Source organism: Mustelus asterias, chromosome 10 (genome assembly GCF_964213995.1).
Source record: "Mustelus asterias chromosome 10, sMusAst1.hap1.1, whole genome shotgun sequence".
Lineage (NCBI taxonomy): Eukaryota > Metazoa > Chordata > Chondrichthyes > Carcharhiniformes > Triakidae > Mustelus > Mustelus asterias.
Window position 1 is genome coordinate 105487961 of NC_135810.1, and position 26638 is coordinate 105514598.

General features: G+C 42.5%; 1 protein-coding gene and 1 pseudogene across 1 annotated transcript in view; one reads left to right on the forward strand and one right to left on the reverse strand.

Moving 5' to 3' along the window:
* Window positions 1–26638, forward strand: part of tsga10 (testis specific, 10) — a 97898-nt gene that overhangs the window by 62670 nt on the left and 8590 nt on the right. Inside the window, exons 13-20 of the mRNA XM_078221464.1 lie at window positions 702–757; window positions 7419–7587; window positions 10251–10361; window positions 13509–13694; window positions 14302–14511; window positions 17483–17685; window positions 20936–21040; window positions 23723–23869. Of these exons, the coding sequence (XP_078077590.1) occupies window positions 702–757; window positions 7419–7587; window positions 10251–10361; window positions 13509–13694; window positions 14302–14511; window positions 17483–17685; window positions 20936–21040; window positions 23723–23869 (1187 nt within the window). The remainder of the gene's footprint in view (window positions 1–701; window positions 758–7418; window positions 7588–10250; window positions 10362–13508; window positions 13695–14301; window positions 14512–17482; window positions 17686–20935; window positions 21041–23722; window positions 23870–26638) is intronic.
* On the reverse strand, window positions 21941–22850 carry LOC144499977 (protein transport protein Sec61 subunit gamma pseudogene; annotated as a pseudogene).

The following is a 26638-nucleotide window of genomic DNA, read 5'->3' on the forward strand; positions in this document are numbered from 1 at the left end:
TCATCTGGAGGTTATCCTCCAAGTCACTCACCATCCTGACTTGGGAACATATCACTGTTCCTCACTGTCACTGGGTCAAAATCTTGGAATTCCCTCCCTAACAGTTCTGTGAGTGTACCTACATCTCAGGGACTTTTTGAGGGTAACTAGGGAAGGGCAATAAATGCTGGTTTAGCCGTGACGCCCACATCCCATAAATGACTTTTAAAAATGTTTATCTAATTTGATGGAGCGAAGTGTAAAGCATGTGCAGAATCTAGCCATATTCAATGAATGAGGAGACCTCTGTGAAACTCCGTGATATGTGTGATTGTTCTGAATGTTTATGGTGCTCTGCTACTAAAGTAATTCACATTGAGCTTATAACTTAAGACTCAAAGTCATAAAACAGAAATCGTTATTAGAGGAAACTAATTCTCCTGGAAGTATCGTCTTCCACAAAAGAAAGTGTATCTCATTTGCTAAATCCTTGGATTATAACAGTCATTTGGAAGAGTTTGCCCTGATTGTCAGTCGTGACTTCAGCAGAAGAGACATGTAAACTGCAGAAAAGCAGCATAAATGTGTATTTTCCCAGGGTTTCCATTGCTTCTTCCACTGAAGTTATATCCGTGAACAGAACCTTTTAATATTTTGATTGTGAAAGCATCTGTAAATCTTCGTTGTGGATTTAATTGATATGTTTACTTTATTTTCCAAAGAAAAAGAACATTGCAGATAATCAACTAAACATAAGTGAATTGGAGACAACTGTTGAGTAAGTATATTTTAGTCATTTGAAATATTTCCTGAATACTGGTACAATATGTATCATGGTTGGAGGACATTTGGCTTCTGTGGATTTAATGTTTGGTTCTCATGTACCATTCATTATACATGTCGTGTGGATGAACAGAAAGATCTCGTGTGCATGTGCATAGATCCCTGAAAGTTGGCACCCAGGTTGATAGGGTTGTTAAGAAGGCGTACGGAGTGTTAGCTTTTATTGGTAGAGGGATTGAGTTTCGGAGCCAGGAGGTCATATTGCAGCTGTACAAAATTCTGGTGCGGCCTCACTTGGAGTATTGCGTACAGTTCTGGTTGCCGCATTATAGGAAGGATGTGGAAGCATTGGAAAGGGTGCAGAGGAGATTTACCAGGATGTTGCCTGGTATGGTGGGAAGGTGTTATGAGGAAAGGCTGAGGGACTTGAGGTTGTTTTTGTTAGAAAGAAGAAGGTTAAGAGGTGACTTAATAGAGGCATACAAGATGATCAGAGGATTAGACAGGGTGGATAGTGAGAGCCTTTTTCCTCGGATGGTGATAGCTAACACGAGGGGACATAGCTTTAAATTGAGGGGTGAAAGATATAGGACAGATGTCAGAGGTAGGTTCTTCACTCAGAGAGTAGTAAGGGCGTGGGATGCCCTGCCTGTAGTGGACTCGCCAACATTAAGGGCATTTAAATGGTCATTGGATAAACATATGGATGATATTGGAATAGTGTAGATTAGAGGGGCTTTAGATTGGTTTCACTGGTCGGCGCAACATCGAGGGCTGAATGGCCTGTACTGCGCTGTAATGTTCTATGTTCTATTCCTTGTTATCTTCTTTACTAAGTACATGTCTCAGAATTAGAGAGGTAAGCTATGCAAAGTAGTTAATCCGGATTGGGAAAAAATTCCCTTACTGCTTTTGGATACATCCTAGTCATAAGACATCTCCAGTGTGCCAATGATTCTACTTGTGTGAAAATAACAACTTGTCTAATTTCATGCAAAAACAACATATTATAGACACACATCTGAAATAAGGACAGAAAATGCAGAAACACTCAACAGATCAGGCAGCATCTCTGGAGAGAAACAGAGTTAATGGGAGGAATACTCCCATGACTGAGGGGGAGGTTGGGGGGGCGGAGGTGCAGAATTCGATGGGATGGGCCCACAGATCAGTTTTTAGCTCGCATAAATTTCCTGAGGGATCTTCCGCTGGTACCTGTTATGTATGTGGGTTGTTGTTGTTGCATTGTTACATGGTTGCTTTAAGAGTCTAGTCACGTGTTAGCCCATTAGTTCATTGGCTGCTTCTTTTGTTGAATCTAGATCAAGCCTTTGTACAGTCAGTTCACATCTCTTGAATAAACCTGCTTGTTGTTTGCAATTAACCCACATACTGCAGCTTCACATCCTTTTATGCTGCAAGACACAGCAGGATAAAAAGAAAACCTGCGACAAGGAAAGGGATCAAAAATTATTTTCAGCAAGACAAGAAAAGCAAAGCTTTCAACGGTTGACATTGAGGCAGAGCAACAGTAGGTTAGCAATCATACCTGGCATAGGACCAATATGATTGTTGGGCAGAATATTGAAAAGGAAGGTTGATCTTTAAATTAAAACCAACACTCTGAGGAGTTCAGGCTTCAGAGCTCACCCCGTGTAATAAAGTAAGACCCATTCGAGGAAGAAACTCAAACATTGGAATTCTTATGTTGAAAGATTTCATTATTAAGTTCAAGCCAACAGGTTTTCAGAGGATGTTATAGTCCCTGCATTCCTTAGCATCACTGACCATAAAACTTTTAATTTACTCCAAAGTCTTGTCCAGCCCGAGAAATCCAGTAGCAAGCCGTACCAAGAATTAACTAAAATATTGGAGGGCCACTATTCATCCAAACTATTAATAATAGTGGAGCAGTTTAAGTTTTAGAAAATGAATCAGCTAGAAAGAGAAAATATAGCACAGTTTGGTGAGACCCTAAAGCGCCTTGCGGAGTATTGTGAATTTAGTGACGCTCATGACGATAAAATTAGAGACTGATTGGTTTATGGGTTGAAGAGTGAAGCTATTCAAAAGAGATTGTTAACTGAATGAAATTTAAGCCATAAAACAGCCTTCGTGACAGCTATATTAATGGAGTTTTCTGCTAAGGAGGCTTTTCAGCTTGGAGCAGGCATATGAGGATCCATGAACTGGTTGTCGCCCACAGAGAGTGTGGCACTCAGCAACAGGCATGGCACTGTTGTGCAAAAATGGGCCATTCACAGGGTGATTGCTGGAGCAAGGATAGCCAATGCAAAAACTATAGCAAAATTGGCCACACAGCACCAGAGTGCGGGAGTACACCAACTTCTCCCAAAAGGAATGCCCAACGAAAGAAACAGGACACACCAAAAGAAAGGAACAAAATGAATTCCACCAAAATTATTTACAATGTGGAAGAGAGAAATAAGAAGGCACAGCACACCAATCTACTGAGGAATTGAAGCTAAATGTACTTTCAGTTAAAGTTGAATCACATCAGTTTTAAATAGTTCCAAAATTAAATGGGCAGCATATAAAAATGGAGGTTGCTATGGTCTGCTGTCTCCCTAATTCCTGAGTCCACATATGAACAAAAATTGAATTACCTACCATTAATTACAATAAATGTCATCCTGAGGACCGACACTGAGGAAATAGTGCCCCTGAGAAGATACATCATCGTCAAAGCAGAGTTAAGTGGGCAAACTGTGAAGCTGCCACTCCATACTGTCCAAAGACGTTTTCCAGCCCTTTTTGGCCACTCTTGCTGAAAAAGGTAAAGTTGAACTGGAATGCTGTAAACAGGTTAGACGATTCTAAAATGGATCTTCAGAACATCTTCAGCGGTATATTTGAGTATACACTGGCGTCCATGAAAGGAGTACAAGTGTCACTAAAGGTTCCACTACAAATTATCCACTATTCCACTATTCACAAATCCACTATTCCACTACAAAAGACTATCTTTTGGAATAACATCAGCACCTGCTTTATTTCAACACTCCACGGACCAGATACTTAGCGGTCTGCAGAGGGTACAGTGTTACCTTGATGATATACTGATTGATGAGTTGGGGGTAGTGTGTTAAAGTGGATTGGGGACTGGCTATCCGACAGGAAGCAAAGAGTCGGAATAAATGGGTGTTTTTCCGGTTGGAGGAAGGTAACTAGTGGCGTGCCGCAGGGATCGGTACTCGGGCCGCAACTGTTTACCATTTATATAGATGATCTGGAGGAGGGGACGGAGTGTAGGGTAACAAAGTTTGCAGACGACACAAAGATAAGTGGAAAAGTGAATCGTGTGGAGGACGGAGAAGATCTGCAGAGAGATTTGGACAGGCTGAGTGAGTGGGCGAGGATATGGCAAATGGAGTATAACGTTGAGAAATGCGAGGTTATACACTTTGGAGGAAATAATAACAAATGGGATTACTATCTCAATGGAAACAAATTAAAACATGCTACCGTGCAAAGGGACCTGGGGGTCCTTGTGCATGAGACGCAAAAGCCCAGTCTGCAGGTACAACAGGTGATCAAGAAGGCAAATGGGATGTTGGCCTATATTGCGAGGGGGATAGAATATAAAAGCAGGGATGTCTTGATGCACCTGTACAGGGCATTGGTGAGGCCGCAGCTGGAATACTGTGTGCAGTATTGGTCCCCTTATATGAGGAAGGATATATTGGCATTGGAGGGAGTGCAGAGAAGGTTCACCAGGTTGATACCGGAGATGAGGGGTTTGGATTATGAGGAGAGGCTGAGGAGATTGGGTTTGTACTCGTTGGAGTTTAGAAGGATGAGGGGGGATCTTATGGAGACTTATAAGATAATGCAGGGGCTGGATAGGGTGGAGGCGGAGAGATTCTTTCCACTTAGTAAGGAAGTTAAAACTAGAGGACACAGCCTCAAAATAAAGGGGGGTCGGTTTAAGACAGAGTTGAGGAGGAACTTCTTCTCCCAGAGGGTGGTGAATCTCTGGAATTTTCTGCCCACTGAGGTGGTGGAGGCTACCTCGCTGAATATGTTTAAAGCGCGGACGGATGGATTCCTGATCGGTAAGGGAATTAAGGGTTATGGGGATCAGGCGGGTAAGTGGTACTGATCCACGTCAGATCAGCCATGATCTTATTGAATGGCGGGGCAGGCTCGAGGGGCTAGATGGCCTACTCCTGCTCCTATTTCTTATGTTCTTATGTTCTTATGACTGGTACCAATGAACAGGAACGCTTGCGTAACTTAGAATCCACTTCGAAATGCTTTCAGATGCATGTCAGGAAAATACTTCTTCCAAACATCAATACAATATTTAGGCCATGTGATTGATAGCAAGGGTTTACACAAGGCACCCAACAAGATGGAGGCTATCATGGAGGAGGCCCCATGACTAACAAATGTAATACAGTTTGGGTCATTGGTAGGGCTAGTTAATTACTATGGGAAATTTATGCAACCCCACTTAAACTGTTACATACTTTGTTGTGCATAAAACAAGTATGGCAATGGACACCTGAGTGCAAAAAAGCACATCAGTCAGTTAAAGAAGTTTGAAGTGTTGGTACATTTCAACCCAAAGTTACCACTACAACTTACCTGTGATGCCTTGCCATACTGTGTTGGAGCAGTGGTGTCACACGTATTAGCTGCAGGGGAGGAAAGACCAATAGCTTTTACGTCAGATACCTTATCAAGTACTGAATGAAACTACGCTCAGTTGGAGAAGAAGGCGCTGAATATTATTTTTGGTGTGAGATGATTTTACCAATACATTACAATTGCTAATGGACTGTAAATCCTTAGCTAATTCAGGGAGTTCAAATGGTTTCTCCACAAGCACCGACACTACTAACCTTGGATTACCAGGGCTCTTAGCTTCACCTAATATTTTCACAACTGCATTGTTAACCGAAACTCCCAAAGTTTCAATGGTTTAGTTGAATACAGGTAGAGAAACTCTTCTTCTGAAGCATGGCTGCTTTCTTCGTGCTTTGTGAAGAATGTAATTGACACATTGTGAGCTCAGAAGCGTGCCTACATAAGTGGAAGTACATTTTAACTATATGCACCTGGTTTGTTTATATTGGATGTTTTTGGGCTGGATTCTCCAATCTCAGTCATTCCCGCTCCACTGACATTGGGAATGGAGAAATTGGTGTTCAGCCAAAACACCATTCACTGCAGCATCACCAGAGAATCCCAGCTGCAGATAAGTTCGGGAGTTTTCCATTTTACAAATTGAATCATTGGATCATCTAATCTTGGTATGCTACATACCACAAATTCTATACTCTCTCCTGATGAGGTTACGTCCTTTTCTAGATTTTCTGTACTATTTAAGGTCTGTATTGTCTTTCTTCTTATGATAATTCTCTTGCCCATGAGGATGCTCAGTTGGTAGCCAGGAGGTTGTTTAAAGTTTTTAAAGTTTAAAGTTTATTTATTAGTGTCACAAGTAGGCTTACCTTAGCACTGCAATGAAGTTACTGTGAAAATCCCCTAGTCGCCACACTACGGCGCCTGTTCGGGTACACTGAGGGAGAATTTAGCACGGCCAATGCACCTAACCAGTGTGTCCTTTGGACTGTGGGAGGAAACCGGAGCACCCGGAGGAAACCCGGAGGGTGCTACCAACTGAGCATCCTCATGGGCAAGAGAATTATCAAAAGAAGAAAGGCAATACAGACCCTAAAGAGTACAGAAGTACAGACACGGGGAGAACGTCTAGACTCTGCGTGTCACCTGAGACCGGAATTGAACCCGGGTTCCTGGTGTTGTGAGACAGCAGCGCAGCCCAGGTTATGGCTTCAAGGCCACCTCAGTGCTGTACTGAGGGAGCCCTCTGTTGCACTGTCAGAGGTGAAACTTCCACCTGCCCTCTCAGGTAGAAGAAGAAGATGCATGGTATTACTTAAAAAAGAGTAGGAGAATTAACTCTATTGTCCTGGCCAATATTGATCCCTCAAGCAACATCCCTAAAAACAGATTATCTGGTCATTATCACATTGCTGTCTGTGGGAGCTTGCTGTGTGAAAATTGGCTACTTATATTAAAGAGTGACCGCACTTCAAAAAAAATTATTGGCTGTAAAGCACTTTGGGAAGTCCTGAGGTCATGAAAGGTGCTATGTAAACCCGAGTCTTTAATTGTTAAAGGACAATATCACTTGCATTCCTGAGAGACAAATAAAAATAGAGTAGAAAGAATTGAGTAGGGGGAGATTAGCTAGCTTTGTATTTTGTCCTTCTACATGTTTTTAATGACACCACAAAAAGGGCATTCCTTTATACATCGGATCACATACATGTTAATAATTAGAGTACTATGCTCACCAGCTAGGGGCTGAAATTCTGTCGGGGTTCTACATGTCTTGTGTAGGACTTATGACAGACACCAGTGGATCTACTGTTCTGATCAGGCAATGGCATTGTTTCGCCATGCAGGTCAGACAGAAATTGAAGCGTATGGTATGGGGACTGCTCCTTGGAACATGCTATTTCAAGAGCACTAAACTTGATGGCTTACGATGAAGTTGTCACAACTACAGCAAAGTTATCTTATACGAGATGAATGAACTAGTTAGCTACGTTGTTTAGCTAATTTGGCAATTAATTAACTTTTTGCGTGTTCTGACACTATAGCCAATTGAACGAGAGCATCAACAATAAAGAAAATGACATTTCCAGTCTTCAGCATCAGTGCGAGTCTATCAATTCTGAGCTTTCAGAAGTAAACCAATTGCGAGAAACAGCAGTTCGTGAAAATAACCACCTGCATGAGCAGCTGTCAAAAATAAAATACGAAAATCAGGTAAGAAGAAGTAACTTTTGATTGATTCTGACAAAGTAGTTCCTCTGTTAGGTGGAGTAAGCTGACCAATATTCAAATAACCCTCTTGAAGTGCAAAAATATAATGTTTGGATAATTAATGAAGGCCTTTTACCTTTAAACCTGTCGAGGGCAATTTTCCCAGCCCATTGCACTGCTCTAGCTGATTTAAATATTAAAATCTGCAATTCAATCTTATTAGCAGGCCCAGGACTGAAGTCCCTGGGTTCGCTTGCCTCCCCCCGCCCCACCCCCGGTTAGGAGTGGTTCACTCCAGTGGGGTTTACAACAGCTCCCCACTAATAGGGAACTGGTGACCCGACCCTGCTAGAGTGAAGGGAGGCCCCCCAGGAGGTGGGGGTAAGGGAGGTGTCCCCTGGGCATTGCCAGCCTGGCCCCCTGGCACTGCCCAAGGGGCAAAGTAGCAATGTTCAGGGGGCATCTTGACACTTGCCCCACTAGGCATCGGGCTGTGCCAAGGGGGCAGGGCCAGAGGGGATGAGGCCTATTGGGGGCGGGGCAGATGGGGGAAGTTGGTGGGGTGGGGCTCCCGCTGCCACTCTGCTTTTGGGATCAGTGACAGAGGGAGGGTGTACAGTGACACCGGGGTGATGGGGAGTGTCAGCCTTCTGGAGGGATCGGGACTGTGGGGACGGGGTGGGGGGGGGTTAGGGCTGCTGATTTGGGGGGGGGGGGAATTGAGGTGGGCCGGGGTGTATGGGCTGGCCTGGAGGTATCCAGGAGGCCAGCAATCGGGGTTGCAGTGGGGAGGGCGGTGGGTGGTTGGGGGTGAGGAGGGGGGAGTCGCACGGCCAGCGATGTAAGGTTGCTGTGCTGGCCAGCAATCGGGGCATGGGGAGGTCGGAGGGGCAGCATTGCAGAGTCGCAGGACTTGCCAGTGATTTGAGCTGGCCAGCAGTCAGGAGGCCAGCAGTGCGGAGCTACTGCACGTGCGCCGATCTCGGGGCTGACAGATCGGCACATGTACAGTGGCCCACTCAGCGCTATGCTGCCGGCCTCTCCAGCAGGAATAGGCCCCACCCACTGATCTTCAGCTGAATCTCCCTGAGGCATTCTGCAGTGCGCAGAATGTGGGAGATTCATTTTGAAAAAAAAACAGCGGGATTTACTCCAGTTTTTACGCGAATTCGGCACTTCGAATTTTTTGGGAGAATCCTGGCTGTAAACTTTAAAATTGGGAACAAAATTAATTTAAAACAATAAATCAGAGGCAGGTGGGAAATGTTTTGGAACAGTTCAACAGATAGCATGTAGCATTACAAACATTTACAACACATTATGGCCACAAAATTCAGCTTTTTGGATCTGCAAGTGCCATTTTGGGCTTCTGACACACACACACACACACACACACACACACACACACACACACGTGCACACACACACACGTGCACCCACGCACGCACACATGCCCCCCACACACCCTTCTGGAGCAAGTTGTACTGGACACCACTCTGGTGAGGGAATTAGTATGAGCACTGCCGAAAACTGGAAAAACAGAAACAAACTGAGTACATGATCATTGTGTTTCTTAAAAACTGTTCATTTATTTTTCACATCAAAGTATATATAAAATGTCCGTACCTTACAACAGCCCTCCATCTGTTGATTTCCCTTCAAGCTCAAGCTCAGCATGTGAAAATAAAACACTTTGGGTATAATTCCTGAGAAAATAATTCTCAGTGGATAGCCCGGGGGTGTGTGAATAGGATCATCAATGTTTCAGGTGGTGGGCATTATTTTGGGACTTACCTATGCTAATGTATAAGAAACAGATTGAAACTGTACTTGTTTGATTAGAGGTACGTGATATGTATGTAACATATGTCTCTGTAAATAAAAACTGGCAGGCCCAATACCTGACCTACATTCTAACAAGAGATAGAACTAATATGGAGCCTAGGGCCTCAGTATTAATGAATCAGTGAGACACTTTATGGATGTCTCCAGTCAGCTTGATGCAAAAGAGGTCTAAGAGATCAGGCTGCTGTATCACTGAGAGTGGCCCTCTGGTAAGTCATTAAAGGAGACTGGGTGAGGTGGCAATCAAGAGCATTGCTGTTCCTTCTGGCTCCCCATTCAGCTAAGTAGTCATTTTAAGGACTACTTGTATGATGCAGAGAAACCTGGTTTTGACGGAATACAGTTAGTGTCCTATTTGCTTATGCAAAAGACCTATTTTCATATACAACAACTTAGAGAGCCTTCACCATAAGAAAACATCCCAAAGTGCTTCTTAGTCACTGAGCCACATAGACGATATTACGTCAGATGACCAAAAGCTTGATTTAAGGAGGTTGGCGTAAAGGAATGTTTTAGAGGAGGACAGTGAGGTAGAAAGGTGGAGTGTTGTAGAGAGGGAATTCCAGAACTTGGGGCCAAGGCAACTGAAGGTACAGCTTAACATTGGTGTCATTTACCAATCATCCACTTAGACCCAAATATGACAAATCACAATATTTCCTTAATGATGAGAGCAGTAAAGAAATTCAGATATCCATGCGCACAAATCACATTGTAAGCTTCAAAGGGATTTTCTAACCAAGTAGCTGACAGTATTCATGTTATCTTGTCAATTTATAGGTTTGATATGTTTCAATCTTTGCATATCTTATTTGTTATAGTCAGTGAACCGTAAACTGGAAGAATCTATTCAGGAAAGTAAAGACTTAAAGATGAAAATCCAGGATTACATCACTGAGATATCCAAGGTCGAGAATCTGCTTAGCGGCAAGGTCAGTATCACAAAGAAACCAGATCGGTAAAACAAAAAGCTCTCCCAGTTGCTCAGCAAGTATATGTCCATTCAGATCCTACATGTAATGCCTGTCTGTTTAGGGTGAATTTGATCTCTTTGAGTGCTATGGTTAATATCAAATTTTAGCCCTGCCCCCACCTGATAGAAACACGGCATTTGGTTAAAATTCTGCTAGTTACCACACTGTTCCTGATGCCACCATTTAAATCATACATATGCTGGAATTAGGCCAGGTACTTTTGTAACAAGCAGGCGGGAGCTTGGTGAATGTACTAAAATTGGGACCCTGCAATAAAGTTACCATCCCAACACCAGTTTAGCTAAAGCTAGCAGGAGACTCCATCCAGTGCCCGACTCTCCAGTAAAATCTGTGGGTTTGTTGCCTCAGAGCCACTGGGATAGTATTTAAAGGGCCACGCATGCAGGTTTATTAGATCACAATCACTTCCCTTGCAACTGGTTTTCCTTATCTTACTCAGAAAGTTTTCTGAGCTAATCTTGGGTGCTATTCATTTGGATGGACAAACACTTGAAGCAGGAGGAAGAGGAGCAGCTACAGCAGTAACTTCAAGAATCAGCGCCAGATGTAACTGGGCCTTTCGGTGAGGACTGCAGATAGAAGACCATATCCAGCACACAGGCTACAATCTGGCCGCCATTTTGAAATTAGCTGGAGCAGTGTATTGGGACACTGTGCTCAACCTTTCCTCATTGGATCAACCCCTTTATACCAGGAATCAACCGACTGAATCTTCTCTGAACTGCCTCCAACATTTGTACATGCCATCTTAAATAAAGAAGGGCTGAGGTGTGTTTGCATGAGCAGCAGTGTGCCCTTGTAATTGTACACTGAAGGTTGTGATGGGAGGAATTGTTGAAAGTAATAAGGAGAATGCATCTTTTTCACCTCTCTCTGGATCTTTCTGATAGCATGCATATCATAAAGATAGCATTTCTTGTTCCTCTATCTTCTACAAAACCACACTGAAAAGCTGAAATTTCTGGCTTTATCGTGTTCCTGGCCCCATTCATCAGTACTTGAAGAAGGCTCTTAATAATGTGACTCATCAGACTCATCAGTGCAATGGAGTTCACCTTCAATTGCTCTGGGCTTTTTAGGGAGCGTAATAAATATTGATTTACTTCAGTCTTCTGGGATTTCTCCCATGTTGTAAATTTCATTAAAGATGAGAGTCAGTTTGTCTATTCCCCAAAGTCTTCTAAACTTTTCATTTATTTGGTGACTATTACATTTGGGCTTTTTACTTTATTGTTTTCCATCTAATTTATTTGTTGTTCTTTGTGTTTTATTGATTGTAAAAGGCACTTGTCCAGGTGAAACATGAAAAGCCGATGAGCATGTTAGAGTCTCTTGACCTTGATGGCAAGGATCATAGAATAATAAGACATCTTTATTGGAAACAAACTGCAGCTGTAAACTTTGAGAACTATCTGAGCGATTTTGTGAAGATTAAAAGAAGAGTATGTTTTCTCCCAAGGTGTATTGAATTTGTGTGGCGAAAATATTCTTTACAGATTGACGAGCTTCCAGGATTATTAGTTGGAGGTTGCAACTTTAATACTATAAGAAACGCTAATGATACTGTTCTTGCTGCTGACTCTGAAGAGAAACCACAGAGGTATTTTGATAGAATAGTGAGTGAAAAGTGAGAAGAAAGGGCTGAGCATAAGTTGTAGGAAAACAAATTGTCCATTCGTGTCCAAGAAAAGCCAGATGAGAATCACAGTGAAGAATGAAAAGATCACAAAGGTAGTCAACCACATTGCTGTGGGTCTGGAGTCACATGTAGGGCCAGACCAGGTAAGGACGGCAGATTTCCTTCCCTAAAGGGCATTAGTGAACCAGATGGGTTTTCCCGACAATTGACAATGATTATATGGTCATCAGTAGATTCTTAATTCCAGATATTTTTTATTGAATTCCACCATCTGCCGTGGCGGGATTTGAACCCAGTTCCCCAGAACATTAGCTGAGTTTCTGGGTTAATAGTCTAGTGATAATATCACCAGGCCATCGCCTCCCCATTTTGTTACCCAGGAAGTATGTTAACAACAGATGGAAATTGGAACCAAGAAATAACATGAAGGATTGGAATGGTTAAAAATGCATTTCAAAAAATGAAAAGATTATGATCAACTCAACATTAACCATGAACAGCTTAGAATCCTGGAGTGCTACATCACACCACACCTATTTTAACATACGGAGGCGAATGTTGGACAAACAGTGAAGCAATGCAAAGAAGAATTGACACTGCAGAGTTGTGGATTTTGAGGTGAATAATGAAAATATCTTGTACGAGTCACTCTACCAATGAAGAGGTGCTAAATAAAATCTGAGACCAAATTAACACGACTGAAGATCAGGAAGAGACAGTTGTAATAAGAAATCAAAATTAAAAAAGTCTGTTGCTGATGGGAAAGATCGATGGTAAAAGAGATCGAGGTAGACAAGAATGATCTTTCTAAAAAACCTCACAAAATGGATGAATTTACTACCAACAATTGTGCAAAATTTGATGGGCTTCTTTGATCGGGCTGTATTGCAGATGATGTGGTGTGTGCTAATGCATGCTTTGAAAGTCTTGCGTGCCTACTACATATTTGGATAGCATGGGACATTGGTTTGCACTGCAGTCTGACAGCACCAGGTTTCAATTCTGGCCTCGGGTGACCATCTGTGTGGAGTTTGCATGTTTTCCCTGTGGCTGCATGGACTTCCTCCGGGTGTTCCAGTTTCCTCCCACAAGCCAAAGATGTGCAGGTTAGGTGGATTGCCCATATTAAATTGCCCCTTAGTGTCAAGGGTAAATATGTGGGGTTAAGGGGATAGGGCCTGGGTGGATTGTTGTCGATGCAGGCTCGATGGGGGTGTTATGTTCCCAATGAATGTTGTGGTGGCAGGCAGATGCAGAAAGGAGGCCTACTGGTGCTTTCTTGGTTCCAGGTGCAACCACTGATTACATTAACATGTTATATAAGCTCTGTCCTGTGACTGCTAAATATTATCATGAAAAAATTGTTGTGAGGACTATAGCGGTAACGTGGCCTTTTTAAAAATGGGTTGTGATTTTTGGTGCATTGACCTTTATATGTTTATTAGGAAAATGAGAATTTTAATCTGATGGAACAGTGTCGTAGAACCAATGCACAAACAGAGACCTGGGAATTGAAAGCTCGCCAAATAGAGGGAGAATACAATTCTGTTCAGCTGGAGCTTGTTACTGCGAAAGCAGAGAACCGCAGGATGTGTGAAAAAGCTAATTCACTTGAAAAAGAAATTGAGGAGGTAAGAACTGGCAAACGTACAATCCATCATTGCTGTTAGTGGATACATTAGTTGATGCTTTATTAGAAAGAGATGCAAATCTCAATGTGAAAGTGGTCAATTTCATCAGTCATATGTGAGTCTACAATTAACATTAGCTATAGTTAAAGTTTATTTATTATTGTCACAAGTAGGCTTACATTAACACTGTAATGAAGTTATTGTGAAAATCCCCTGGTTGCCACACTCTGACGCCTGTTCAGTTACACCGAGGGAGATTTTTAGCACGGCCAATGCACCTAAACAGCACGTCTTTCAGACTGTGGGAGGAAACCGGAGCACCCGGAGAAAACCCACGCAGACAGTGACCCAAGCCGGGAATCGAACCCAGATCCCTAGTGCCATGAGGCAGCAGTGCTAACCACTGTGCCACCATGCCGCTTTGACTGTCCACTAACAAAATGGTTCGAGGTTTGTTTTCAATAGAGGAATAGAATTAATTATTTTCTAATTTTGAGTGTATTTTTATGTAATTTCACCAAGGAATAATATTTTCCTAAGATTTCTTTGTTCGCAGTATAATTTTCCTGATTTTTTTTTAACATGCTAAAATGGATTTTCTCTCTAGCAAGAGGCTGCTAGGAATGCGTATAAAGCCCAGGTTTGCTCACTGAATAAGTTGATAATGAAGCTGGAAGATGAACTTCGACAGGTCCAAACTGAAAAGAGCACAGCCCTCACTGACCTCACATCCACTCAGGAGCTCTGTTTGAAGCTGGATTCTAACAAAGAGATGATGATGAGGCAGGTGGCCAACAAAAACAAGGAGATGGAACAAGTACGTAGAATGGAAAGATAAGAATTATTTTCTATGTTGTTAGTGATACTTTAATTTTGTCAGTGTCACTCGCGAGCAGTAGCCAGAAATGGGCCTGATATGCAGAGTTCTTTTTCAGGTTATCTGCAAAATCTGGAGCAGATTATATGCTTACATTTGTTGTCTTATTGCCAACTAATCTGTTGAAATGCTGTCAACCTGAAATTTATCTTTATGGAAATAAAAGCTTCAGTGTTTACAGGGAGGTGGGGATGGTGTGGGTGAGGCCTAAAACAGCCAAAGAACCAGCCTGGATCACAGAAATCTGACTGACCGTAATATTTTGTAGGCCCATTTTCTGTCGCCCAACTGGCTAATGGGTAGGATGGTTCACTCGCAGTCGGAGTCCACAGCCGGGGACTACTGTGGATATTGCCCAGTATTCGCTGGGGTGAAGGGCTGTGATTAGGAGGGCAAGGAGGGAAGGGGAGGCTTCCTTGAGGAGCCTGTATGGAAACTCCTGCTCCCTCTGGCCTGTGAACAGTGCTAAAAGAGGCCCTAACGCTGGGCACACATTAGTGCTCACCTCCTGTTTCCCAAACCATGGGAAACCTGCACAGCAACAACAAATGTGGGAACCAATTTCAATTGTCCAATTAAACACCGCCCCTCCTCCCACTCCATGGCATGACACTTAGATATTCCAACATCCACAGCTGTACAAAAAACAGCAATGAGTACACTGTGGATTGGGGTGGTCACATATTTCACTTTTTAACTTTATTCCTCTCACCCTCCTGCCTGTCATGGGGAGGTTAATATTGAGGCCAATTGTCCACTGTTCACATGCATTAATCAATTGTTCATTTTGAAGTTTGTATAGAAAAATCTGCCTCTCTTTTTAAGCTTGATTTGGCCACATATATGATACCAAAAAGGCAATGGCATTATAGAATCAAAGTTTACTGCATAGTCCCCCAGCAGTTCCAGTTTCTGTGGCGCATTCCAAAGCAACTCTGATATCATGAATCAACTTAGCTCTCTGAAATTGGCCTGGATTTTCCTTCAAACAATTGCAAGTCAGGAGTGTTGCTCAAAGGAAAATGGGACAAAGCCTGCCCTTAAAATTAGCCATTCTTTTACTCCTGTTCTGTGCCTCTGCCCCCACTTCTCAGTGCCACTCATATTAGCTGTTCCACAAATTGTAAATCTTGATAAGAATAGTGGTGTGTGGGGCTCCAGACAATTTTCTTCTGCTGCTGCTTTAGTCTGCTCTCCCTCCCCAAAGCCTTCAAATACCTGTTCATTCAGAGTCCACCAAAAAAGTATTTCAGGATTTTTTTTCCTTAGAATCATAGAATCCCTACAGTGCAGAAGGAGGCCATTCAGCCGATTGAGTCTGCACCGACAATCCTACCCAGGCCCTATCCCCATAGCCCCAGATATTTACCCTGCTAATCCCCCTGACACTAGGTTCAATTTAGCATGGCCAATCCATCTAACCCACACATCTTTGGAGTGTGGGAGGAAACAGGAGCACCCGGGGGAAACCCACGCAGACACGGGGAGAACGTGCAAACTCCACACAGCCAGTGACCCAAGCCAGGAATCGAACCCGGGTTCCTGGTGCTGTGAGGCAGCAGTGCTAACCACTGTGCCGCCATTTTTTTTCCTTCTTAGGAGCTTATATGCCTTTGAAATAACTCCTCATTGCAGAGAGCATGGGAGCAGTGTTTTTCTGCCTGGCAGTGATGCAGTGCCTCCCGTAGAACAGACCATCTTGCATACATTGCTGACCCAATCAAGGAAAGTAGTTCAGAGAATGGAAGGGTTGGTCTGGGACAGAAATTCTGCCACGTTGATCGATTTCCAGTGGTGATACCAACCATTAATTCCATGCAGTTAAAATAGGCATTTTTATTACAATTTTATTTTTAGTAACTATTGTTTTCACTGGAAAGACAGAGGCTGAGGGGAGACCTGATGGAGGTCTACAAAATTATGAGAGGCACAGACAGAGTGGATAGTCAGAGGCTTTTTCCCACGGTTGAAGTGTCAATTACAAGGGAGATGTGTGAGGGAGGTTTTTCACAGAGTGTGGTGGGTGCCTGGAATGCGCTGTCAGCGGAGATGGTGGAAGCAGGCACATTAGCAACATTTAAGAAGCATCTGGATGGGTACATAAATAGGGTAGAAATAGTGGGATACGGACCCAGTAAGATCAACAGGTTTTTTTTTAGTTTAGTTAGGGCATCATGATCGGCACAGGCTTGGAGGGCTGAAGGCCCTGTTCCTGTGCTGTACGCTCCTTTTCTCTAATACCTTCGCCTACCAGGTTTTCTCTCCTCTCTCATGTTCCATTATACCTTTCTCATTTTCTTTCATTTTTCTTACATTAGTTTTACTTTATGCCTATTTAATGCATGCTAGGGAAAGGTATCAAAGGAATTTGCTGGACTGAATTGAATTTTTCTTATCCTTGAGTTTTTTTGTTTTTCTTGCTCCCTTCAACCTCTCCATCTATTTTGAAGATTGAAGAAATTGGCACCTAGCCTGTTGACAGCTAACTCCAATTACCAATTACCTCTTAAACTGAGATTCAGATTTGCTACATGTTAATCTGTAAACTTCAATGTTAGATTGGTTATCAGTTCTGACACCTGTAGCCCTACAAGACTCGCCCAAAGTGCATTAAGGGCTAATTCCAGAAAGCTTGTACTGAAAATAGCATCCACAAAGGAAACCTTGTTAGCCGCTATCATCTTTAGTAAGGCTGCTCATGGTTCAAAGGTGCTTTTATCCTATTTCAATAGGTGGTTTAACCTGTAATAGAGGGAAATTTTAATGGAACAATAAACACTATTTTCTACCATAGCTCAAACATTTAGAATGTCAGCTTTTAGCCAAAATTGTAAAATAGCCACCTTGCTCACTGAGCATATAATATCTTGCTTTTCAAACAATGCAATGGTTTTTACTTTGTTTCTATAAGGTCCTGAATGAGCTTGAATCAGCTCGTTCTGAAATTGAACTCTTAAGAAACCAGCTTTCAAGTGAGAGAACTTCAATAAAAAATCTGGAATCTTTGTTGGCATCTAATCGGGAGAAAAAGTTCCAAAGCCAAATGGTCACTCAAGAGAAAGAGACCGAAATTCAGCTCTTTAAAGATAAGCTTTCCTTAGCTGACAGCAAACTGTAAGTACTGCATTCATATGTGTTTTACGCTGATAATCTGCATTCGTAACAGGTGAACTTTTGAGAATTGGAAGCTTTTTTAATTACGTGAATCTCCCTGTTATGCTTCTCACCTTATTAATCAGTTCTTGCTACTATATGATTAGTTCAGTGAAAGAAGCGATGGGGACAATATCAGACATGTTGGCCTGGGTACCACTGAGGTTGGAGTGTGAGAGCACAGGCTAGCTTAGCACTAAATATTTGAAAGGTAAAATGGATTAATACTTGATTATCTTTGGGGGATCAGGAGGCAAAATCACAAGGGAGGGAATTTTCTTGTCCAGCCTGCCATGGGAATTGTAGCGGACGGGAGGCGGGGAGGGAACCATACAAAGGTCTGTTGACCTCGGGCAGGATTTTTCAGTTTTGGAGCCAGCATACATGGAAAATCCTGGTTTTGGGGTGAGTGTAGCTGGAAAATTCCGCTCAAAGTATTACCGCACGGATGATTATTCAGCCCATTGTGCCTGTGAGGCCCCTGAAACCGATAGCCACTTAGTCCCGTACCCTTGACTTTCTCCAATCTTGCCCCAGACCCTTGATTTTCTCCAATTTAACATTTTTCTTTCAAAATATTCATCACCCATCTAGCAATAACAAATAAAATGTTGGTGTCTTAATGCTTTTGGTATGGCTAAAAAGAGAGACTTGTTGCTAAGGCATTGCCATAGCCAATCAGAGGCACTTTGCCAACCAATCAGCAACCTTTTCTCCTGTAGTTTACATTGTCGTGATTGTTTGAAATTTGGTATTCCTGCATTTGTCCTGATGAGTGCAAGATTAAAAGCTTCAGCAGCATGTCTCTCTTTTCAGCAATATTCAAATTCCATACTACCAAGTGACTGTTTCGCTGGTGATAGTTGGCAACAAGAGAGCATAAACTTATCATTTCTCAACTTATCCTTTCTGTGCACCTCTATAAAATCTCCACTTAATCTATTTTGTCCTAATGAAACATGCCCAAATTTCTCCAGTAATGGAATCTCGTGGAGACCTCTTTCTGAGACAAACAAATAAGGTCATGAAAGAAAGAACATGCTTAATAGCATCTTATCAGATTTCTCAAATATTCTAAGCACTTGCTGTACAATGAATTACTTGCAAGTGTTATTATGTATTCAAATATAGTAACACCTACTTTAATTAAACTCTTTGCATTTAAATAGCACCTTTGAAATGTCCCAAGACACTTAATTGGATTGTAATTGGACAAAATTGACACCAAACCAAAGAATGAGTTATTAGGATGGGTATTTAAATGCCTGGTTGGTGGAAGAGGCAGGTTTTGAGGAGCATCTTAAAGTTGGAGAAACATGGAAGTTTAGGGAGGAAATTCTTGTTAAGACCTAGATGGCTGAAAGCAGGAACACCAGTGGAGGGGTAAAAGAAGTGGAAGATGCACAAGAGGCCAATGTTGAATGGGGTCATGAAGGGTTTTGGAGCTCAAACAGGTTATTCAGATGAGGTGGTGGGCGTAGGACCATTGAAGAAGGATTTGAGCACAAGATTGGTGGAGCAGTAGCAAGCCTAGCAAATGATGAGTGAACTGGACTTTAGTGTAGGCTAGAATCATAGCATCAAAGTTTTGGATAAGTTGATATTTATTGGAGATGGAAGATGGTAGGTCAACCAAGAGAGCATTTCAATAGTTGAGAATAGAATGAGGGTTTCAGCAGCAGATGGGCTAAGGCTGAAGTGGTGATGGGTGATGTTACAGAGGTGGAAATTGCAGCTTTTGTGATGGAAAATGTATGGAGTTAGAAATTCAGCTCAGGATCATTGCTGTTTCTGACCACAGTTCAAGTTTCTTTATGCTTTTTTGGTTGCTGCCTCACAGTAACTGAACAAAGCAAACATCAGATTCAACTTCATTACTGGTGTTTCAACACCTTTAATGCTTTACCTACATACATCAATCTTTTATTCTATTTGTCGCTCCTTTTCAAATACAAGCTTGGCCACTTTAGTTTTCAAAGTATGGATATATTTTTGCCTGTCAATGTTTTTCAATTCTTTGCTGAAAATTGCAACTCTGCTTGTGAACGATTCCTTTAGCAAGTGGGCTGTCTTTATCTTGGAACCTGGGCAGTAAGTCATTCAACTCATCACAATGATCTCAATCTTCCTATCTCCAGGGCATTCAGACACATGCACTTTCCAGCAGAAGTCATTGATAATAACCTTGGTGATTTAATTTCTTCTCGCCCAGCCAACGACTCAAAGCTATTGACACCAGTTGCCCTGCCTTACTACTCTGCAAACCAGGAAATGCACCAGAGACCAGAAATAAACATTATCAGTGGATTTTGTACCACGCCACGAGAGGAAACTTAAACAAATGTTTAAGTGCTTAACAGTGCGTTTGCCAATCAGGACTAAAATTAAATCTTCTGAAATCAGTAAATGCAGATGTAGTTCCCATTTATCACAAAGTATTCATAGCATTAGTCTTCTCATCCATTGGGAAGGTTTAATCATTAAATAAAAATTAAGATGCTGCTGATCATAACATAAGGCCACAAGGCCAGATATCTACCACCTCGCCCGCCACGGAATCGCCTGAGCAAGGCTGTAAAATCCAATTGCTGGTATCATCGGTGTAACTCATCTTCTCCAACCTAAGTAAATGGGGACAAATTTTCATGACACCTTCCACTGAGTCTGTGATATTCTCGGTGTTATATTTATCTTATGAACCATTGTACATCTACCTATTTGACATTACAGAGACAAAGAGTAGGTGCTTCAGCATCTCTGTGACACTAAAGGTGGACACACAGCCATCAGTTCAGCAAGTGGGAAACACGTAGAGTATATACCACTTCTCTTACTAGCACTGATAATCAGGCCTGTGCAAATTAATTGCTGTATTGATTCATTTGAAATTATAGTGATTGTACTTGACCACATAAACATACATTGAGTTTTCATTGAATAACACATTATGTCAAGTCATTAAACGTGCTTTCCAATATCTGAGTATTTGGAGAGAATGGTTTATCAGTGCTAGAAAACTGGAAGAAACTGGCCTACTCACAATTGGATTACACATTCCCTGTTTCTCTTTCTACAGCAGGTGTTATGACTTTGGCAGTACAATTATAAACACTGTGTTAGTAAATATCCTGATGAGGATATCCTTAAGGATTCCAGGTTTTGTCCTGAAAGCCATGCCCATGGCTATAATATTTAATATTATGTTTGACAGGGCATCTCAATCCCGTGAAATTTCTCAGCTGAGGAGCAAGGCATCAATGCTTGAAACAGAGTTGGATATGGCGAAGCGTCAATTAGGTACTGAGCGATTTGAAAGGCAAGTGTATGTTATTTTCTTTTGCGCTCTTACAATGGTTTCTCCCTCATTTCTTTATGCCGCTGTTGGAATTACTTGGCCTGCACGTTAAACAATGCTACATTATTCAGTTCAGCCAGATCTCACTCCCTAGCTGCCACAGTTTCTTATAGATGGGCACTTGCTTGGATGTAGTAGGTATGTGCATAGAGTATATATAGCATTTTAAAGTACAAAAGAGTCTAGGGCATCCAATTTATTTCACTTAAGAGATAAATTGAATGTACTCACTAGCACAAGAACATGGTTGTGGTGGTGAATCAAGCACTTGATTAAATACAGCTGGGGTTATGCCTCTGATACACTATCAATCAAGCAAAGACTAGTTTGTATGCAAGAACAAATAGGCTTTTATTCGCAAAAGACTTGGAGCACACCCATGCTGCTGAACTGGTTATAGACTGAGGCAGGGGGGTTGGGAGCAGTCACCTTTACACCTGGACCAGGGGGGGAGGAGTCTCAGGCAGGGCCGACAGGGGCATGCCCAGGCATGTCACACACACACACAGGCAATAAGCTAACAGTGGTTTACCACAGCCTCAAAGGGTTGCGTTTTCTGCTTGTCCTCTCACCAACCCCTCATTCCCCTATTCATTTTAATGGACAGGAAAACAGAGGGCAAACAATTGCTAAAGTGGAAAATTCTTATCAAATAGTCCCCAGTCAGCACAAATCCTAATCCGAAGAATAATGGAAACCCTATTAAAGGAGCAAGTATAACATATGGAAACCAAACACACGCGAAATAGCATGGGATTCCATGCCTCATTCTCAAAAGGGAAAGCTTTGCTTAATCATTGAATTCGTGAGAAGGTAATGGAGAGAGGAGATGAGGTTTTTCTTTATAATTCCAAATGAGCCTGTTATTGATTTTATAAAGCATAAAATGTAGAAATGTTCCATCTCATCTTTTGATCTTCATTCCCTACCCTAACCGCATGAGGTCAGTTGAGAAGTCTTTTAACCATCAACAATAATGTTATTAATGGGGATGTGGATGAGCTTTACAAAGAAACCGATGAATCCCATAAGGGCAAATCCGATTGCTGTTGCCATGGCAATCTTCTGAAATTATTTCCTGTCAGGCTTTGTGCATCTTTTCACAAGTCTGATTGAATCCTTTACAAACTGATGACTGGGCTCCACAAAATTCATTACTTGATCCACTGTGTTCTCTTCTCTGTCAAAGAGAGTAGATGAGGTTAATGCAGTCGACGTAATTTATCTAGATTTCCAAAAGTCCTTTAATAAGGTGCCATTTAACAGACTAATGAATAAGGTCAACCCATACCGAGTCAAGGAACAAGTCGCAGAACAAATAGCTCGCTGACTGCAAGACCGAATGCAAAGAGTAGGTCGGGGTAAAGTGCAGTTATTCAAGAGTGGCAGAAAGTTTACAGCGGGGTTTCACAAGATCCATGCTGGAACCACTGCTGCCCAAATAAGTGATTTAGATTTTGGAATCAAATTTCTAAACCTGCTGATGATACCAAATTGGCAGGGAGGGGAAGGAACAGGGGGCTAGTCAACACTGAGGAAGAGGACTACAGCAAGTTAAGTGACATTAATAAACTTGCAGAATGGGAAAATCATTGGCAAATTAATTTCAGTACAACCATGTGCGAGGTATTAAATTTTTGATGTCAAAAATAAAGAGGTTGTATAATACTTGGAAAGTAAGAATCTAACGGGGGTAGGGGACCAAAGGAATCTGGGGAGTACAAGAACACTAAAAGTGCGAGTTTCAGGTTTAAAATCACAATAAGAGCATTTTAGCTTATTGCTAGCAGGATAGAATTTAAAAATAGAGGAAGTTAGCATAACTTGAACCTTGGTTAGACCATGCATGGATAGAGTTCTGGTCACCACAGCTATAGAGGCATTGGAGAGGCAGCTAAGAAGATTTAGAAGGATGATATTGGAACTGTGAGGTACCCATCAGGATAAGATGAACAAGCTGGATCTTTTTTACTCTTGAAAAGAGAAGGCTGAGAGGGAACTTAATAGAGGTATTTAAAATTATGAAAGATTTTGAGAGTGTAGATACAGATTAAGGATTTCCTCTCATGGGGAAGATCAAAACTAGAGGCCACCAATACAATTTAGTTGCCAAAAAAAATCAAATGGAATTCGGAAGAAACTTCTTTACCGAGAATGAGTGCTGAGAATATGAAACTTACCAGTACAGGAGTGGTTGAGGTGTGGATAATAGTTTAGCTGCATTTAAAGGGAGGCTAGATAAGCACATGATGGAGAAGGAGTAGAGGCTTATCCTGATAGCTGGATGAGGAAGACTGGGAGGAGGCTTAAGGGAAGTATAAATGCCTGCAAAGGACCGGTTATGCTGAATGACCTGTTTCTGTGCTGGGTGTTGCATGTAATTTTATGTATAGCCTGCTGGGGGTGCTAAGTTCTAAGGATATCACCTTGAGCAGTTCAGTGTCTCCACAATGGAACATTGCTGTGCGGCCTCCAATATATTTAGTAATGGGAATATAGCCCATTAAAGTGTGAGTTAATTATGACACGTGTTGAACTTCACTGCTTTTTGTATAAATCTGAAGCAAAATGATAGTGTACCTGAAGCATTCAGTTTTGTGCTTTTGTTTGCTAATTAAAAGCACTCCAAATGTACTTTTACAGAGAATGTGCTGTGCAGGAGCTTCGGCGACATGGCCCCTCTTATCGTAATACGTCACCACCTCAACCCTCCCTAAGTCCAGTTTCACACTCACCGGAACGTTCTAGCCGTCGCTCTCCGGATTGTACCCTAAACAGATCACTGAACAGGTATCTTTGCTGCATACATTCATTGATGTTACTTAAGGGCGTAGCTTAATCAAGCTAAAAATTCTCGGGAATCCAAAGACAGTTCTGACTTGATCTACTCAAGTTATATGAACAACAAATAATCGTAGACATCAGTAAAATAGACATTGACTCATCAGAATGTAATAAGAAAGTAATGTTTTGAGATGAGTGGGCTATCAGTCCACTTAGCCAAACCATTCTCCTCTTGGGTTCCTTATACTTGTACACAACTGTTAGATTTGAGTTGAAGTTTCTTGTAAACTGCAGGCAAGGTTTGCCCACTGTTGGCAGCTATTGCTTGATGCATAATGTTTAAGAAGAAAAATCAAGCAGGCATTCTTTTGTGCTGTCTACAGGATACCGAGATGGACCCCTGTAGGGTCCTCCAAATGCCTCTGCATCCATTTTGTTGCTTTTAAAATGATGTTTTTACACAGAAGGTATGGTGACATAAAGTAATTAGGACACACACTGAGGCCTAATGGTGCATCAAATTGCTTCACCGCTGTTATGTCATGTCAGTTGGAAATTGAGATATTTCTGGTTATTTCTTTCTGTATTCTCCCTGAGTAGCAATGGAAACTTGCTCCTAACATTTGTCATAAGTCTCTATTTTTCTGTTTTATATTAACATTTGTTTACTTGTTATCCAGGATGCATTAGCTTTTGATGCTCTACCTTTTTCCTCCAAAGGAATAAGCCTAATTTATTCCTGAACAGTCGCTCTGTTGAATGCTCTCCATTGATCTGTTACTGCTTTACCCTGGAATTGTCACTTCCCAAATTTACTTCCTCACCAGCGGAACATTTCTGCTGTTGATATTTTCTGGTCTCTTTCCATAATTACGTTAAACTGAGTACAAAAACTTCACGAATACAAAAAATTGCTGGAAATCTGTAACGATAGGCGAAAATGCTGGAAATTCTCAGCAGATCTGGTGGCATCTTTGGAGAGAAAACCAGAGTAACTGGGTGGAATTTTCCCGTTGAGAGGCTATTTGCAGTGGCGGGTGGTTCTAGTGCCACCTCTCCCGCTGGCCAGAATGGCAGGATCTGGACCAGATTCTGCACTTGGAACTTAATTAATTATGCTCCGATGCGTTCCCCTGTGAGTCAGACCATAAAACCATGGGATCCCTACAGTGCAGAAAAAGACCATTCGGCCCATCAAGTCTGCACTGACTCAGCATCTTATACTGGCCAACTACCCCCCTTCCCCTGCCCTATCCCCGTAACCATTTACCATGGCTAATCCACCTAACCTACACATCTTAGGACTGTGGGAGGAAACCAGAGCACTCAGAGGAAACTCACTCAGAGAGAACCATAAGATGTAGGCCATTTGGCTCATCGGAATTTTCCCACTATTCAACGAGATCATAGCTGACCTGATGATAATCCTCAGCTCCACTTTCCTGCCTTATCCCCATGTTAGGGTGCGAGATCAGAAACCCCAAGACATATTATGAAGTTAGAGAAGACCTCAATTGTTTGCTATTTTGGCATGAATACGAGAATATGATATTTCACTCCACATGCAATTCTACTGACAAACTGGGAAGCTTTATCAAAACAAACTTTATTTAACAACACAGTTTAACTATGTTGATTGACAGTCATGTGATTTATGGGAGGAGCTAAGTTTGCAGGAAACACAATGGGCGGAATTTTATGACCTCATTGCGCATGTTTTGCGGCTGGAAAATGTCGTAAAATCGGACGTAAAGCAACTGGTGGGAATGGTGCCCGTTTTCGTGCTAATTCCCATCTTATCACAGAAAAAAAATCGACGCGATCGGGAGCCCGCCCAAAATGGGCAAGACGTCAGTTTACATGTCTTTGCATTCACCATAACGTCATTAGCGAGTTTCACTCCCAATCGTCCCAGCTCACCTGCCTTTACCACCTCATTTGCCGCAGCCGGATTGGTTTGGAAAGCACCCTCTGTAAATGTCAGATTCTGGCGCTTGATCAGTGAGGGTGCGTGAGGAGGTAAGTCTCTGCGTTCAATCTGCTCTGTGCTGCTCAGGGGTTGTTTCGTGGCAGACATGTTACATTTCAGGTCGGGAGGGCCTGTGAGTGTGTAGGGGGTTAGGGAGCTGTTGTTGATTACGGAGTCCAACCTCGGACACTCAGCATGGACCCGGGTCTGAGCGCTGACCTCGGGTCTTAGGGGATACCTCTGGGTCCTAGTGCTGGCAGCAGCAAGAACCTTTGCAGGTGGGGGTTGGGCTGGAAACTCTTTGAAGTGGCAGTGCTGCAGCCTCAGGATTTGTCAAGCAGCACAGTCTGTGGTCACCACTGCGTTGGTTCTGGGTGTGTGTTAGTGGGGGGCGGGGGAATGGGGGGCTGTGATGCTGGGGGCTGTGGGGGGGGGGCGGAATTGGGAGTGTGTGTTGCTGGACTGGGGGCGAGCAGAGATCTTTTAACTCTCCATCTGTCTCTCCCCTGCCCCAAATTCCACCCCCCTTCACATTGACGAGGTGGCTTTTGCAATGCAACCCATTGATCTTGCTGTTCTTTCGGTTGCTGCTGGAGCTGAGGAGGAGGAGCAGGAAGATGAATTGCTGGCAGAGGAGGCCCACACCTTACCATTCGCAGGAGTAGAGGGAGACGATCGCCAGAGGCAGGATGTGGCCACCGTTTGCACCAAGAGGGTGGGGCAGGAGAAGGAGGAAGTGGAGACCCTGGCAGTTCCGCACACGAGTGTCCTCCGAGCACCTGTTGGACATCATGTGCCGCCGACGG